The sequence below is a fragment of the Trematomus bernacchii genome, unplaced genomic scaffold, assembly GCF_902827165.1.
Source record: "Trematomus bernacchii unplaced genomic scaffold, fTreBer1.1, whole genome shotgun sequence".
In the NCBI taxonomy this organism is placed as follows: domain Eukaryota; kingdom Metazoa; phylum Chordata; class Actinopteri; order Perciformes; family Nototheniidae; genus Trematomus; species Trematomus bernacchii.
The window spans coordinates 16,948,630-16,960,186 of record NW_022987720.1 but is presented as its reverse complement, the minus strand read 5'-3'; the positions used below and the strand labels follow the sequence as shown (position 1 = coordinate 16,960,186).

General features: G+C 42.8%; 1 protein-coding gene across 3 annotated transcripts; it reads left to right on the top strand.

Moving 5' to 3' along the window:
- Nucleotides 1-2,428: 2,428 nt before the first annotated feature.
- On the top strand, nt 2,429-11,395 carry camsap3 (calmodulin regulated spectrin-associated protein family, member 3; the record flags this gene model as incomplete). 3 transcript variants are annotated; one of them, XM_034143920.1, is given in 15 exon segments in its annotated part: nt 2,429-2,569; nt 2,766-2,852; nt 3,907-4,045; nt 4,133-4,272; nt 4,369-4,453; nt 4,559-4,601; nt 4,691-4,746; nt 5,003-5,039; nt 5,137-7,243; nt 7,333-7,457; nt 7,697-7,986; nt 8,081-8,165; nt 8,619-8,737; nt 8,837-8,955; nt 9,043-11,395. In XM_034143920.1, coding segments are annotated over 15 exon segments (3,873 nt in total), but the record flags the coding sequence as incomplete, so codon positions are not given.
- Between the last annotated feature and the right edge of the window lie 162 nt (nt 11,396-11,557).

Here is an 11,557-nt window from a genome sequence, read left to right as displayed (position 1 = left end):
CTTGACTGCGTTATATTAAGGAGTGTATCTAATAAATTGCCCACCCTTTTGTCTTACATAACTATATTAAAAAGACCTTTCAATATAAAGAAAGGTCCTTAGTTACAGGGATTATTTAGAAAAGAGTATCAGTAGCATCTGCACTGACCTATTGTTAATGCAATATTCTGCATTGTTAATGTATATGTCTCCAAATCTGGCAGCCCTAATTAACACCTCTTTTATAAAACTGCTTACGGTTCCTTAAAATCTTCTGCAGGGCTGTTGCAAGTGTAGTTGTGTACTTAAGAACATGGACAGGAATTGTATATCCTAATGTAGGGAATCCATACAAAATCACCTATAAAAATGATCAAATGTTTAATACAATTAAGTGTGTTATGTTGTTTTACAGTGAACGTTTTACTTACAAAACAATAACTTGAATTTGCTCAGGCAGGATTGTTATTTTGGACCAAATAATTTTGTAAAATAATAATACAATACATTTCATGGAATCATATTATGAAACCTAATTTAATTTGTACAGAAGTACTTTATTTCAAATATTTCATCTAGGGGCAGTAGGGCTCTGAACCAGTCAGATGTGGCTTGCTTTGAGGAGCTCTAGTTCCTATAGCAAGCCACTTGTTCTTTTCAATGCTACAGACAAATCATGTCACAGGCACACAACCACTAGTCCTAGTCTTGGCAGCAGTGTTTGGAGGGCAGGCCAGCCAGGGCCACTCAGCTCCCAGTGACTGACAGAGAGCTCTGACCAATACTATCTGACAAGCCTTTGCTGGCATCGCCTGCTCTGCCTGCCACAGCTCCAGGTCTGCCCGGGTCAGCACTTTACATCAGGGTTGAGTAGGCAGACATGCAGACAGGGCACATGCACGCAGCTGGACCGCCACCAGCCCCCATCTGGGGCAACATAAGAGGTTAGATGAAGAATGTCTAGCCTCTAAAGTGGGATTTGTAAGTAGTAAAAGGGAACAGGCACTGATTTGCACAGATTAGGCTAAAAAAATGAGGGTTGGAGATTGGTGGCCCTATGCCAGGAATGTGTTGTTTGTGACCTGCCTGTCCTCTCTGAATTGATTAAAGCAAGGAGCTTGTTGTCGACTCGTTGGACAATAGTTAGAAGAAAGGGGCCCCCATACTCTTCAGAAGGCAAATGTATGCGATGCAGATGAAGGACACAACTGTAGAAGAATACAATTAATATAGTATGTGTGGGTAATATACGGAGTAAGAGTTGGTTATAAAATCACGTCACGGGCTAATCATTTCCCCCACAAGTATTTCTAACCCTGCAGACTTTGTTAATGAGTTATGGTATTGTTGAGGCTTTCTAAAATGACAACGATTTCCCCAGCTACACTGATTCAAAAACTGGATTAAAAGATCGACAAATAGGGGTTGATCATGATTAAACCTAAATATTATTATATTCATTAATCATATGCACACTAAATGGTTCAACGATCTTCATCGTAAGCACTATACATTGTTCAAAGATCTGAATAATGTACATACATGTTCAGGTCGGAGTCAGACAGACATATAAAGTACAGTTGGTTCTTGCCCTGTGGCACAAACCGAGCATAGCTTAATAAGCTAACGGGTTTATAGAGTTAAGGCGCTCTCGCTAACTGAGCTGATAGATTTGGTGGTGCATTTTAATGTGCTCTAGCCATTAGAGATGGCTCAGTAATGGTCTCTCAAGTATAAGGAAATACACTTGTATCTGTTGTATTCAAATGCATGGAAATGTCATGTATGTGGAGTTCTTGTTTGATTCTTGTAAATGTATAGACAAAACAATATCTCAATTAGATGTTATAATGATAATGTTCTATGACAAAAGTCCATTTATACACCTAAACTGCAGAAAGTACATAGAACACCCGTTTCTTAAAGAGAATGCTGTTCATTGTTATGCTTCCTGGTGATCCAGTTGCAACGCCTCATTTTATCCTGTAGTCTCTGTTAAACATGAGTCATACAGCAATATTTCCCTGCACAAAAGGGAAGGCAAGCAGAGCAAATAAAGGTAAAGCAGCTGAGGAATGACAGTCCTTGTACACATGTTATCATATTACAGGACCATTGCTTATTTAACGACTTAATGATTGTACAAACACAGGTCCAAAGTTCACCCACATGTACTAATGTGTGTTTGCTTGCTGGAACACTCGGTGTTTCTGCTGACTCAGCTGCCTTCTGGTGACCTCTAGGGGTTGCTGCAGGTAAATAATGGTTGTGCTGCAGTATTCAGAGTGGATCTCTGTTCTGCAGTGCCATGCTAGAGCAGTGAAAATGTCTGTGTCCAGCATTATTGTGTTAGCTGTAATTCATTAAAGCTGTCTAGGCTCTCTGTCCCTCGCTGTAAGTGGTCCCTCCTCTGACAGTTCCTCTTCCTTCTGCCATGTGATTGGTGCAGAGTGCTCATCTGGCAGTGATAGATGCCCTGATGGCCGTGGGAGCCATGGAGACGGTGACTGCGGTGAAGACATGTGGTTCTGCCGATCTCCTGGGTGGAGCCTCCAGCTGGGAAGAGGCTCTGCTTCATTGGGTTAATGGGGTAAGGAGTACACCCAGCAGACACAATGATTGTTATGAATGCACATGTTCATTGTTTCCTGTCAGAAATGATTTGTCGTTTTCTAAGATTATACAATGTCTAATTAGCTAAACAAATAAGGATGCTGTCACTTATTTGCCCACTGTGATGCATGTATGTTTGTGCTAACTATATTGTCTTCTTGGCATGCTCTCAGATAAATCAGAAATTAAGAGAACAAACTGAGGAAACCCAGAGTGACACATCTCAGGCCGTTATGGAGCCCCAACCTGTTCAACCCTCTGTAAGTATTGCATTACAAATGTAGTGTAAGGTTAGCGTCATTGCTTTGTCTTGTCCTTTCAAGTAAGTGACGTCTTCACTACTCTTTCTCACTAGTTTGTCTAGTTCTTCCACTGTAGGCTTAATACCTCTCCCTCTGCTCCTATTCTCCATTTCCTTGTCTTTCTCTATTTCCTGTCCCTCCTCCTTTCTGACAGTGTCCTACTCGCTGGTACTGGAAACTTGTTCCTGTAAGTTCCTTCCTTTCCTCTAGCCCTTGTCCCCTGTCCCTCCATCCCTCCAGTGTCTCCATCAAATGTATCAGCAAATATCTGAGGCTCAGGTTGGTTTTCTTTCTCCATGTGCTGGTGTGAGAATGCCAATTTGCATCACATCCTAATCTGCATTGAAGTGCACGTAACAGCGCAGGGCGGGGCTTTTGTTATTTGACACACGAGTGGCGCATGAATCACAAGTGGTACTCTAGCTTTCTTGAAACTGCCTTGCCCAACCGGTTCCTCTGGTCCTTGTGCAACAGAGGTGTGTGTTTGTGTGTGAATGGCTATGGGCATTAACAGACGAGCTTCTAGTCAGCTGGTCTCTGCAGACAGTGGTCTGTTTGTATATGTGCTGTGGTTGTACCTGAAACCTTTTTTTCTCCTTCCCTTGCATCCTGATACTCTCACTTGTCCCACTTTCTTCCAAAGAAATCCTTCTTTCTTTACGCTCTGATTAAGTCACTCACTTTGCATCTGCCATGTTTTTTTTAACCTAAGTTATTTTCTATACATAAGCATGACCTTTATGTGTTCTATTTTCTTTCATTCACAATGCAAATATGTTCTGACGCTTTCTATGACTTTTAACTCTTGTTTGGAAAAACCCAAGTTTGGTGTTGGTTGTAACATCACCTAATAAGTCAAATTTTAAAGGAATACTTTTCACACAAATAGATTATTTATCTATGAATTAGTTATCCTGTTAGTGATAATCAAATGGTAGTTATTTCAACAAAATATTCGTTTCGGAACACAGTGCAGTATTTCATTGTGTTGTTTGTTGTTGTGTTTTTTTAGCTGCGCTACAGGAAGGATAAAATACAGTCCAAACAAAAGCCAATCTTCCCGGTGGTGAATGAAGTCAAAGATCTGTCCAGTGGTTGTGCTGTTGCTGCAGTCATACATTACTACTGCCCTGGCCTGCTAAGACTTGAAGGTACTTGCCAACATGTATAACCACAAACATTTCTTTAGTACCTACTGTGTGTATGTTACTGTAACACTTTCCCCCTCTCTATTGAAGATGTTTGTATGAAGGAGTCCATGCCATCAGCAGAGAGCCTGTACAACCTGCAGGTCATCCATGAATTCTGTGAAAGCTGCCTGAAGAGCTGCTGTAACTTAACATTGGAGGACATGCTGTACACCCCACAAGAGCTTAGGGTACATACATCAACACTCCTGATTGATACCCTGACACAAATATTGATTGCTGTATTGTCTTCTTAATGCCTGATTTATTCTGTCTGACTTATTTAGCTCAACTGGCTGAGCTTCCTAGCAGAACTGCTTAGCTGGTTTGAAGTACAAAAGCCAGAATTTGTTCAGCCAATAGACCCGTTGGGTAAGTGTTGCCAGCTTTGTGGCCTTTTGTAATACTGTATAATCCTACCAGTAAGGTAATACATTGATTATCTGTCACAAAGTCTAATAACTTTTTTTTTGTTAGATGGATCCACACCTGTAACACCAAATCGTTCGAGTGGCAACAGGTACAGAATCTTTCGAAATATGTTTTTGCTTTTGTAGAAGTCTGGCATATTCTTAATTTGAACTGAAATATTGTTTCTCTGCCTTACAGTTCCTCCCCTTCTATCTTCAAGAAGCCTTTCCTTCCCATATCTTCTCCTGCATCAGGTACATTTATAACAGTGTCCCTTTATCATTGCATCAAACCCCAGTGTTTTGTACACGTTTATAATTTTACAATCTTGTTCACCTTTTAACATCAATCCTTGTTTTTTTATGGAACTTTGTGTATATATTTATTTAACTATTATTTGTGTATTGCTTCATTTGTGAATCCCTGTGTGGTGTGCATGCCTTTACGCATCTGTGTGTGTCCCGTTGTACTCAGGATCTTTGACTCAGTCTACCTCAATGTCTCATATAGAAGGAGTTGGAAAGACATGGAGTAAGAAACCTCTCAGGTATGACTCCTTGATTCAGTACCATATGAACTCTTTTTATTTTATTTATTTTTTTTACTTAATATTGCTTATTTACACTCGCCTTTTTTCTTCTTAGCCGCCCTCTGTCAGCAGTGTCCTTCAGCATCCCCTTTGGCCTGGACAGTGATGTGGACGTTGTGATGGGCAACCCTGTGATAACCCGCTCTATGAGCTCAGACCAACTCAACTCAGCAGGCCAACACATGACGCGGGTGCCCTACACTCCTCCTGAAGACCTCAGCCATTTGGTGAGCAAACCTCCTGGTCCACAGAGAGCGTCATGGTCCACCCAGTCTCCCACTATCCCAAGGGTGGCAGAGGAGAACGGCATTCCAGAGAGTGAAACGGGAGAGCTGCCAACAATTGAAGAGGCTCTCCAAATTATCCACAACGACAGCAAGATGGAGCCCCGTTTACACCCTGATGGTGCTCCTGATGGCTTTTATCTCCACTCTCCTGATTACCCTGCAAGTTCTAGACATAACATCAAATTAGCACCCATCAGCTGCTCCGCCCCTACACGCTCAGGAATGATGTACCGGCCCACTGGAGAGTCCCGGGAGTCCAATCGCACCAGAAATACCTCCGAATGCTCAAGAGATGATGACTCGGTCTTGAGAGACGGCAGTGTGGACTCAGACGCATCAGAAGACTTTCCCAAGGCCCAGTCCACTCCATCCACACCAGCTGTTAGCGCACACTCTGCCGGAGGCCATGGCAAAGAGGGGTCTGATAGCGGTGTGAAGATGACCAGCTTTGCAGAACGGAAAAAGAAGCATGTTATGGATTCTCCAAAAGCCAGTGACTCCTCTCCTTCTTCTCAGCAGATGACCACTTCGGCACAAAAGTCTGATGAAAGCCCCAGCAAGAGCCCACAACTGAATAATGAAATGTCTGAGCTGGGAACTCGGCTTGAGGAAAAGCGAAAGGCTATCGAAGCCCAGAAGAAACGCATTGAGGCTATTTTTGCAAAGCACCGTCAAAGACTAGGGAAAAGTGCCTTTCTGCAGTTAAAAAAGGAGCAGCATGAGGACGAAGGTGAAGGTGAGGGAGGGAATGGACATATCAGTACCTCATCCACAGAAGAAGAGCTCTCTCGCTTGAGACTGGACGAAAAGTTAACTCAACTGGAAGAGGAAGAACAAGATGAACAGCGCCTCTTAGTGGAAGATGACGGAAATGTCAAAGGAGGACTTCAGGCAAATAAACAGATCAGTCACTCCAAAGAAAAGGCAGGTACACCAGGAGAGAAGGGCCCTGGGACTCCTGGTGAGAAAACGGTAGCTCCACTAGGGGACTATAACAATGCTGTTTCAAAGCTGACTGCAGCTCTTAACTCTCTGCAGAGTGACATGCAGCGGCTGACCGATCAGCAGAACCACCTAGTCAATAAGAAACCTCTAACTTCCAGCAACAAATCCTGGGTTATTCCACCAAGCCCTAAAACTTCAACTCCAGCCCCTACTCGTCTGTCGCGGGAATCAACCCGAGATTTAAATTCAGCCTCCTCTTCTCCCTCTCCATCCCGCAAAATTACGCACTACACCACTCCTCCTAAGTCCCCGAGAGTCCAACGTAGGGCCCAATCTGTTCCCCCTAAAAGCCCGAAACACCACCAACAAAGTCGTCCCTCCGAGGTTAAGGTCCCAACCATCTCAAGGGTGATCACCGCACCACAAAACGTGGACCGAATCCCCCACCTTCGTCGTGTAAATCCCTGGCAATCCCACGACCAGACTTTGTCCTCATTCTCCATTGGTGATTCTGACGGCCAAGACGAGCTGCGGTCATCTGGACCAACTCCTGTCCCCACGCCGACACTGACCCCAATACCACCTCCTACCCCGACTCCCCGTCCAGCCACAGATGACACACTGTCAGAGGTGGGCTCCAATGACGATCATAGTATATTTAGCATGGACCTGGAGGCCGGGCCCTCGCATGGTAGGAAGGAGGGGTTTGCACATGGAGGATACAGCTCTGGTGCACCATCAGAGTGCTCCTTCGAGAGTGATGTCCCTGCAGGGCTGTCGAATGGCAAACGCAGTAGCCTGATCGAGATCTCGCTGTCTGCCCTGCGAGGAGATGGGGAGGAGGAGGACCAAGTGCCTGATGCTCTCTCTGACTCCATAAGTGAGCGGACTGAGATGGAGGCAAAAGGAGGGCTTGGTTTCTTTTTCAAGGTAGGTCACTGATTGTTATTACAAAAATGCTGTTTTTCTAAGGTCAGTTCATTCATGCCTTTTTTTAAATGTTATTTATTTATTGTTAGGATGACAAAGAGCGAACAGATGAGGAGATGGCCCAGAGACGAGCAGCTCTGCTGGAGAAACAGCAGAAGAGAGCAGAAGAGATGAAAAGACGCAAACTTGAACAGGAAAAAGAAAAAGAATTAAAGTGAGACCTGTTATTTTTTTAAATTTTAATAACTGTGTTTGTACCCAAATATAGGCTGTAGCATTAGTATCTTACATTAGGTTTGGTCAAGTTTCGACATTACTGTAGTTTCAAGTTTTTGCAGCTTATAACTGACGATTATTTTCGATGTTCTGCTTCATTGTCCTTGTGAATTAAACACATTACCTGCCTGATAAATCAAATTGAAAGTTTTACACATAAACTTTCTATGATTTTAGCAAACCTCAGTGGATGACTATTGAGGGCTGGGGGAATAAGGAGGACAGGCCCCAGACTCCAGGCACCCCCCCAGCATCAGGCACCCCACCTGGCGATGGGACGCCCCACCGCAGAGGGGACTTCACACGGCAGGAGTATGAGAGGAGACATCAGCTGAAGATCATGGAAGACTTGGACAAGGTGCTGAGGCAGAAACCCACCACGGTTCGCGGGGTCAAGAAGCAGAGGCCCAAGACTATGTTCAGAGATGACTCAGTCCTCTCTCATAGCCCTGCCAAAGGTTTATTGGGTACATATTTCTGATGTTGAATCACCTAGGTCTTTGTATGCCCTTGTCCTACACACATTTTTGTTTCTCATATTTTAAATGTGCCTCCTTCTAGGCACCAGGCTGAATAAAGTGTACTCTCACTCCACCATGAACCTGTCCTCCATGGCTAACGACTTGAGTGTCAGGAAGTCTCCCAGGTAACCTGCACACTGCTGATGGCTTCTCTTTTATTGGAAAAAGGGATGCACATATCCTGTGTTCTGATTGTTGAACAGAATAATCATTTGAATTCCAAAAAGGAAAAAGAGGGTCTTAAATATCATGTTAGTACATTTTCTTCGATAAAATAGAGCTGGGCAATATATCATTATAATATAAGATTAACTATGATTCAGTGGAGTAAAATTAACTGAAGAAGTACATCCTGGGGATGAAGTACACAATTATTGATCACCTTAATGTGTCTGTAAAAAAATGTTTGCCAGCACCAAATGCCAGCCATAAAATATGATATGTAATTGCATACCTACTACATGTTTTCTGGTAGCTGTAATCCGTGTTATCAGGGGCAAAGGTACATGCAATACTGTTTGTCTACTGTATGCACATACAGCCTCCGAACTGACTTGCCTCCATTTTACTCCTTCTAGCCGTTCTCATTCTCCTTCTCGGCTAATGTCACCAAGACGAACAAGTGCTCACAACGGAGAGAAGGACTGGGAGAATGGCTCCACTATTTCATCAGCTGCTTCAATCCCAGAATACACAGGTCAGTAATTATTCAAACTTAAACTTAATTATGTTGAAATTAATAATGTAATAATTGTTTTGATGTATTTATGGAATGTGGAAATGCTGTGTTTTGCAGGACCAAAGCTTTACAAGGAGCCTAGCTTTAAGTCCAATAAGTTCATCATCCATAACGCTATCACCCGCTGCTGCATGGCCGGCAAGGTCAATGAGTCTCAGAAAAATAAGATTGTAGAGGTAAGCAGAAGTCCCCTGTAACTAGGCTATAATTGACTGTGATCTTTGTCGGCTAAACTCACCTTGAGTTTTTGTTTTGATTTTCAGGAAATGGAGACGAGCATGGCCAACCACTTCCTCATCCTCTTCAGAGATGCCAGCTGCCAGTTCCGGGCAGTTTACACCATGAACCCTGAAACTGAGGAGATGGTGCGGCTCACTGGCATCGGACCCCGGTGTATTGCACCTGAGATGGTTGAGTCCATCTACAAGTACAGCTCTGATCGCAAACAGTTCACTGCCATCCCGTCCAAAACTATGTCCATGAGTGTTGACGCCTTCACCATCCCTGGTCACTTTTGGCAAAAGCGCCCTGGAACTCCCAAGAAGCTTGGAACCCCAAAATAATGTCGGTAGATGAGTAAAGATGTGCAGAGGTGTTACTATTCAGGGAACCAACTCCCAACTTGATTTGGCCAGCAAGGCACTTGCGATTGTGCAGTTAAACAATGACAGAATGACTGATCAACATGGACGCTGAGTATAATCCAGTCAACTCTACACGCCAAGAGAAAGGGCCAGTTACTCACCCATTCAGCCAATGTATTTACAATAGTTTTCTCTTGAGGGCTTCTGATTGGCTCTGCCTCGTCTACTAAGATTGTAAAATGTAATGCGAATAATCCTGTTGGGACGAAAAATCCTCTTTCCTTTGCACCCTGTCTCCTCATGCCTTGCCTTACCCTGGTCGTTTTTTGCAACTCTTTGTAAGAAGTAAGAAATAGAGAGGTCGACCTCACTGCCTTTGCACCGAAACACTGATGTGTGCAACAGTGTTTCGGGCCAGAGTAGTCCCCGCCCCTTTTCATTCTGCTCGCTTTTTCCTTTTGCTGCCTTTTGTTAATTTTCCAGTGCTCACCCTCTCTCCAGTCTACACAGACGAGTGGAGCAACTCACCGTTCAGACTGGAGATCTAAGATGAAAATGAATAAGGGGTAATGCAGCTCTCATATGAATGTAGGGCAAACACTTACCACTCACTCCATTCAAGGGTGTTCTCACTGGTTGGTCAGGACTAAAAAATTAGGTTGTGGGTGGTTCCTCTTTGGGCTGCACTGGTGGTGGATACTGTTGTTGTCAATGGTTTTGCACACCTAGAGACTGCCTGTGGTCCCATAGTCCGCACATCCCACTCCATTCCAACTCCTCAGCTGTAGACATCTGGATGTTTTTTTTATACTATTTTGACATGTTTTTGCTGGACAAATCGCTTCAGCCTTTGGGAGCTGAAGGAAGAATGACATTATTGAGACTTTTTTTCCTCTTATCATGCTTTCTAATTTTCAACATGTGATGAATTGAAATGATATCTGAGCTGATCTTGAAAAACTAAACTGGAAACATGAAGGAGGGCTTTACCATGTTTATAATTACATGGATACAGCTCTGTGTGAAAATGATAATCAATGCTGATTTAATATATACTGAATGCTGATTACTCTGATTTTTTTTTTTGGACAATGATATGTAAAAAGTTAGTTGACCTTTGTAAGCTACCAATAAGCTAGCCTGCTGCTTAAGCATTAGTGAGAAGTATGTTTGAGATGTGAATGAGTGTATGAGAATTGTCAAACAACTGAAAATTGAAACCTTTTGTCTTGGGATTAATAAATCCTTTAGGTCACTAGGAGTCTGTTTCCTATTAAATGATTCCCTGTTTGTGGTTTTCTTGATGAAGGATCATTCCAGACTGTCACAGCCCTCACCTTCTCAACACAGACTCCTTTATGTATAACGGGGGGGAATGTAAGGCGCCAATGTAAAACACTTTTTTTGCCAGTGAGTCCAAGCGGTTTGGAAAAACACTTGACCCTGCAGTTGTTTGTAATCAGGTCAATATTGCTACATAACCTGTGGTAATTTGGTCTTGTTCCCTTCATTTGCAGTCTTTAGCACTACAGCAGCTGCCGTGGTGCAGCTGTCTTCTTCACTGACTGCCTCCACCAAATGTTATTGTTTGAATGAGATTCCAATACAGATGTGGGAAAAAAATGAGAGCCACATTTAGGGAAAAAAAGATGATTGAGTGTGGAGGAGTGCACATGGACTTAGTGGATGTTTGTATTTATGAGTTTGTAAAGAGTAGTATGTGGTAGGTAAACACTATAATTTGATTCTGTGCAATTATCCCTTAAGAAATCCCCACGTCCCCCAGAGGTGTATTTATTTGGTTTGCATTAGATGATGCGTTAGATGTTTAGCTTCAGGTTCCACTTATGTCTTTTTTGGTTAAGGTGGTAAGTCTCTCATTCATTTCATTTCATAGAAATTGTCATAACATTTATGTTGTTTTCTTTCTCTTCTGTTTCCAAAATCTGTGCCAGCACATTATGTATGATCATTTCATAAATTGACTATCCTTGTCAACTGGACCAGACCAATAAAAACCCTTTTAAAATCATCATCTATGTTTAGTCATTCTCATGTTTATTTTCCCATTTGCATTGTTTATTAGAATTTTGAATAGGAGTATTTGTTATCAGTGTGTGCCACTAACCTATGAATGAATGAGAAGAAAAATAGCTTTCCTGGCTGATCCAGAAAAAACAACACTAACCTGTAA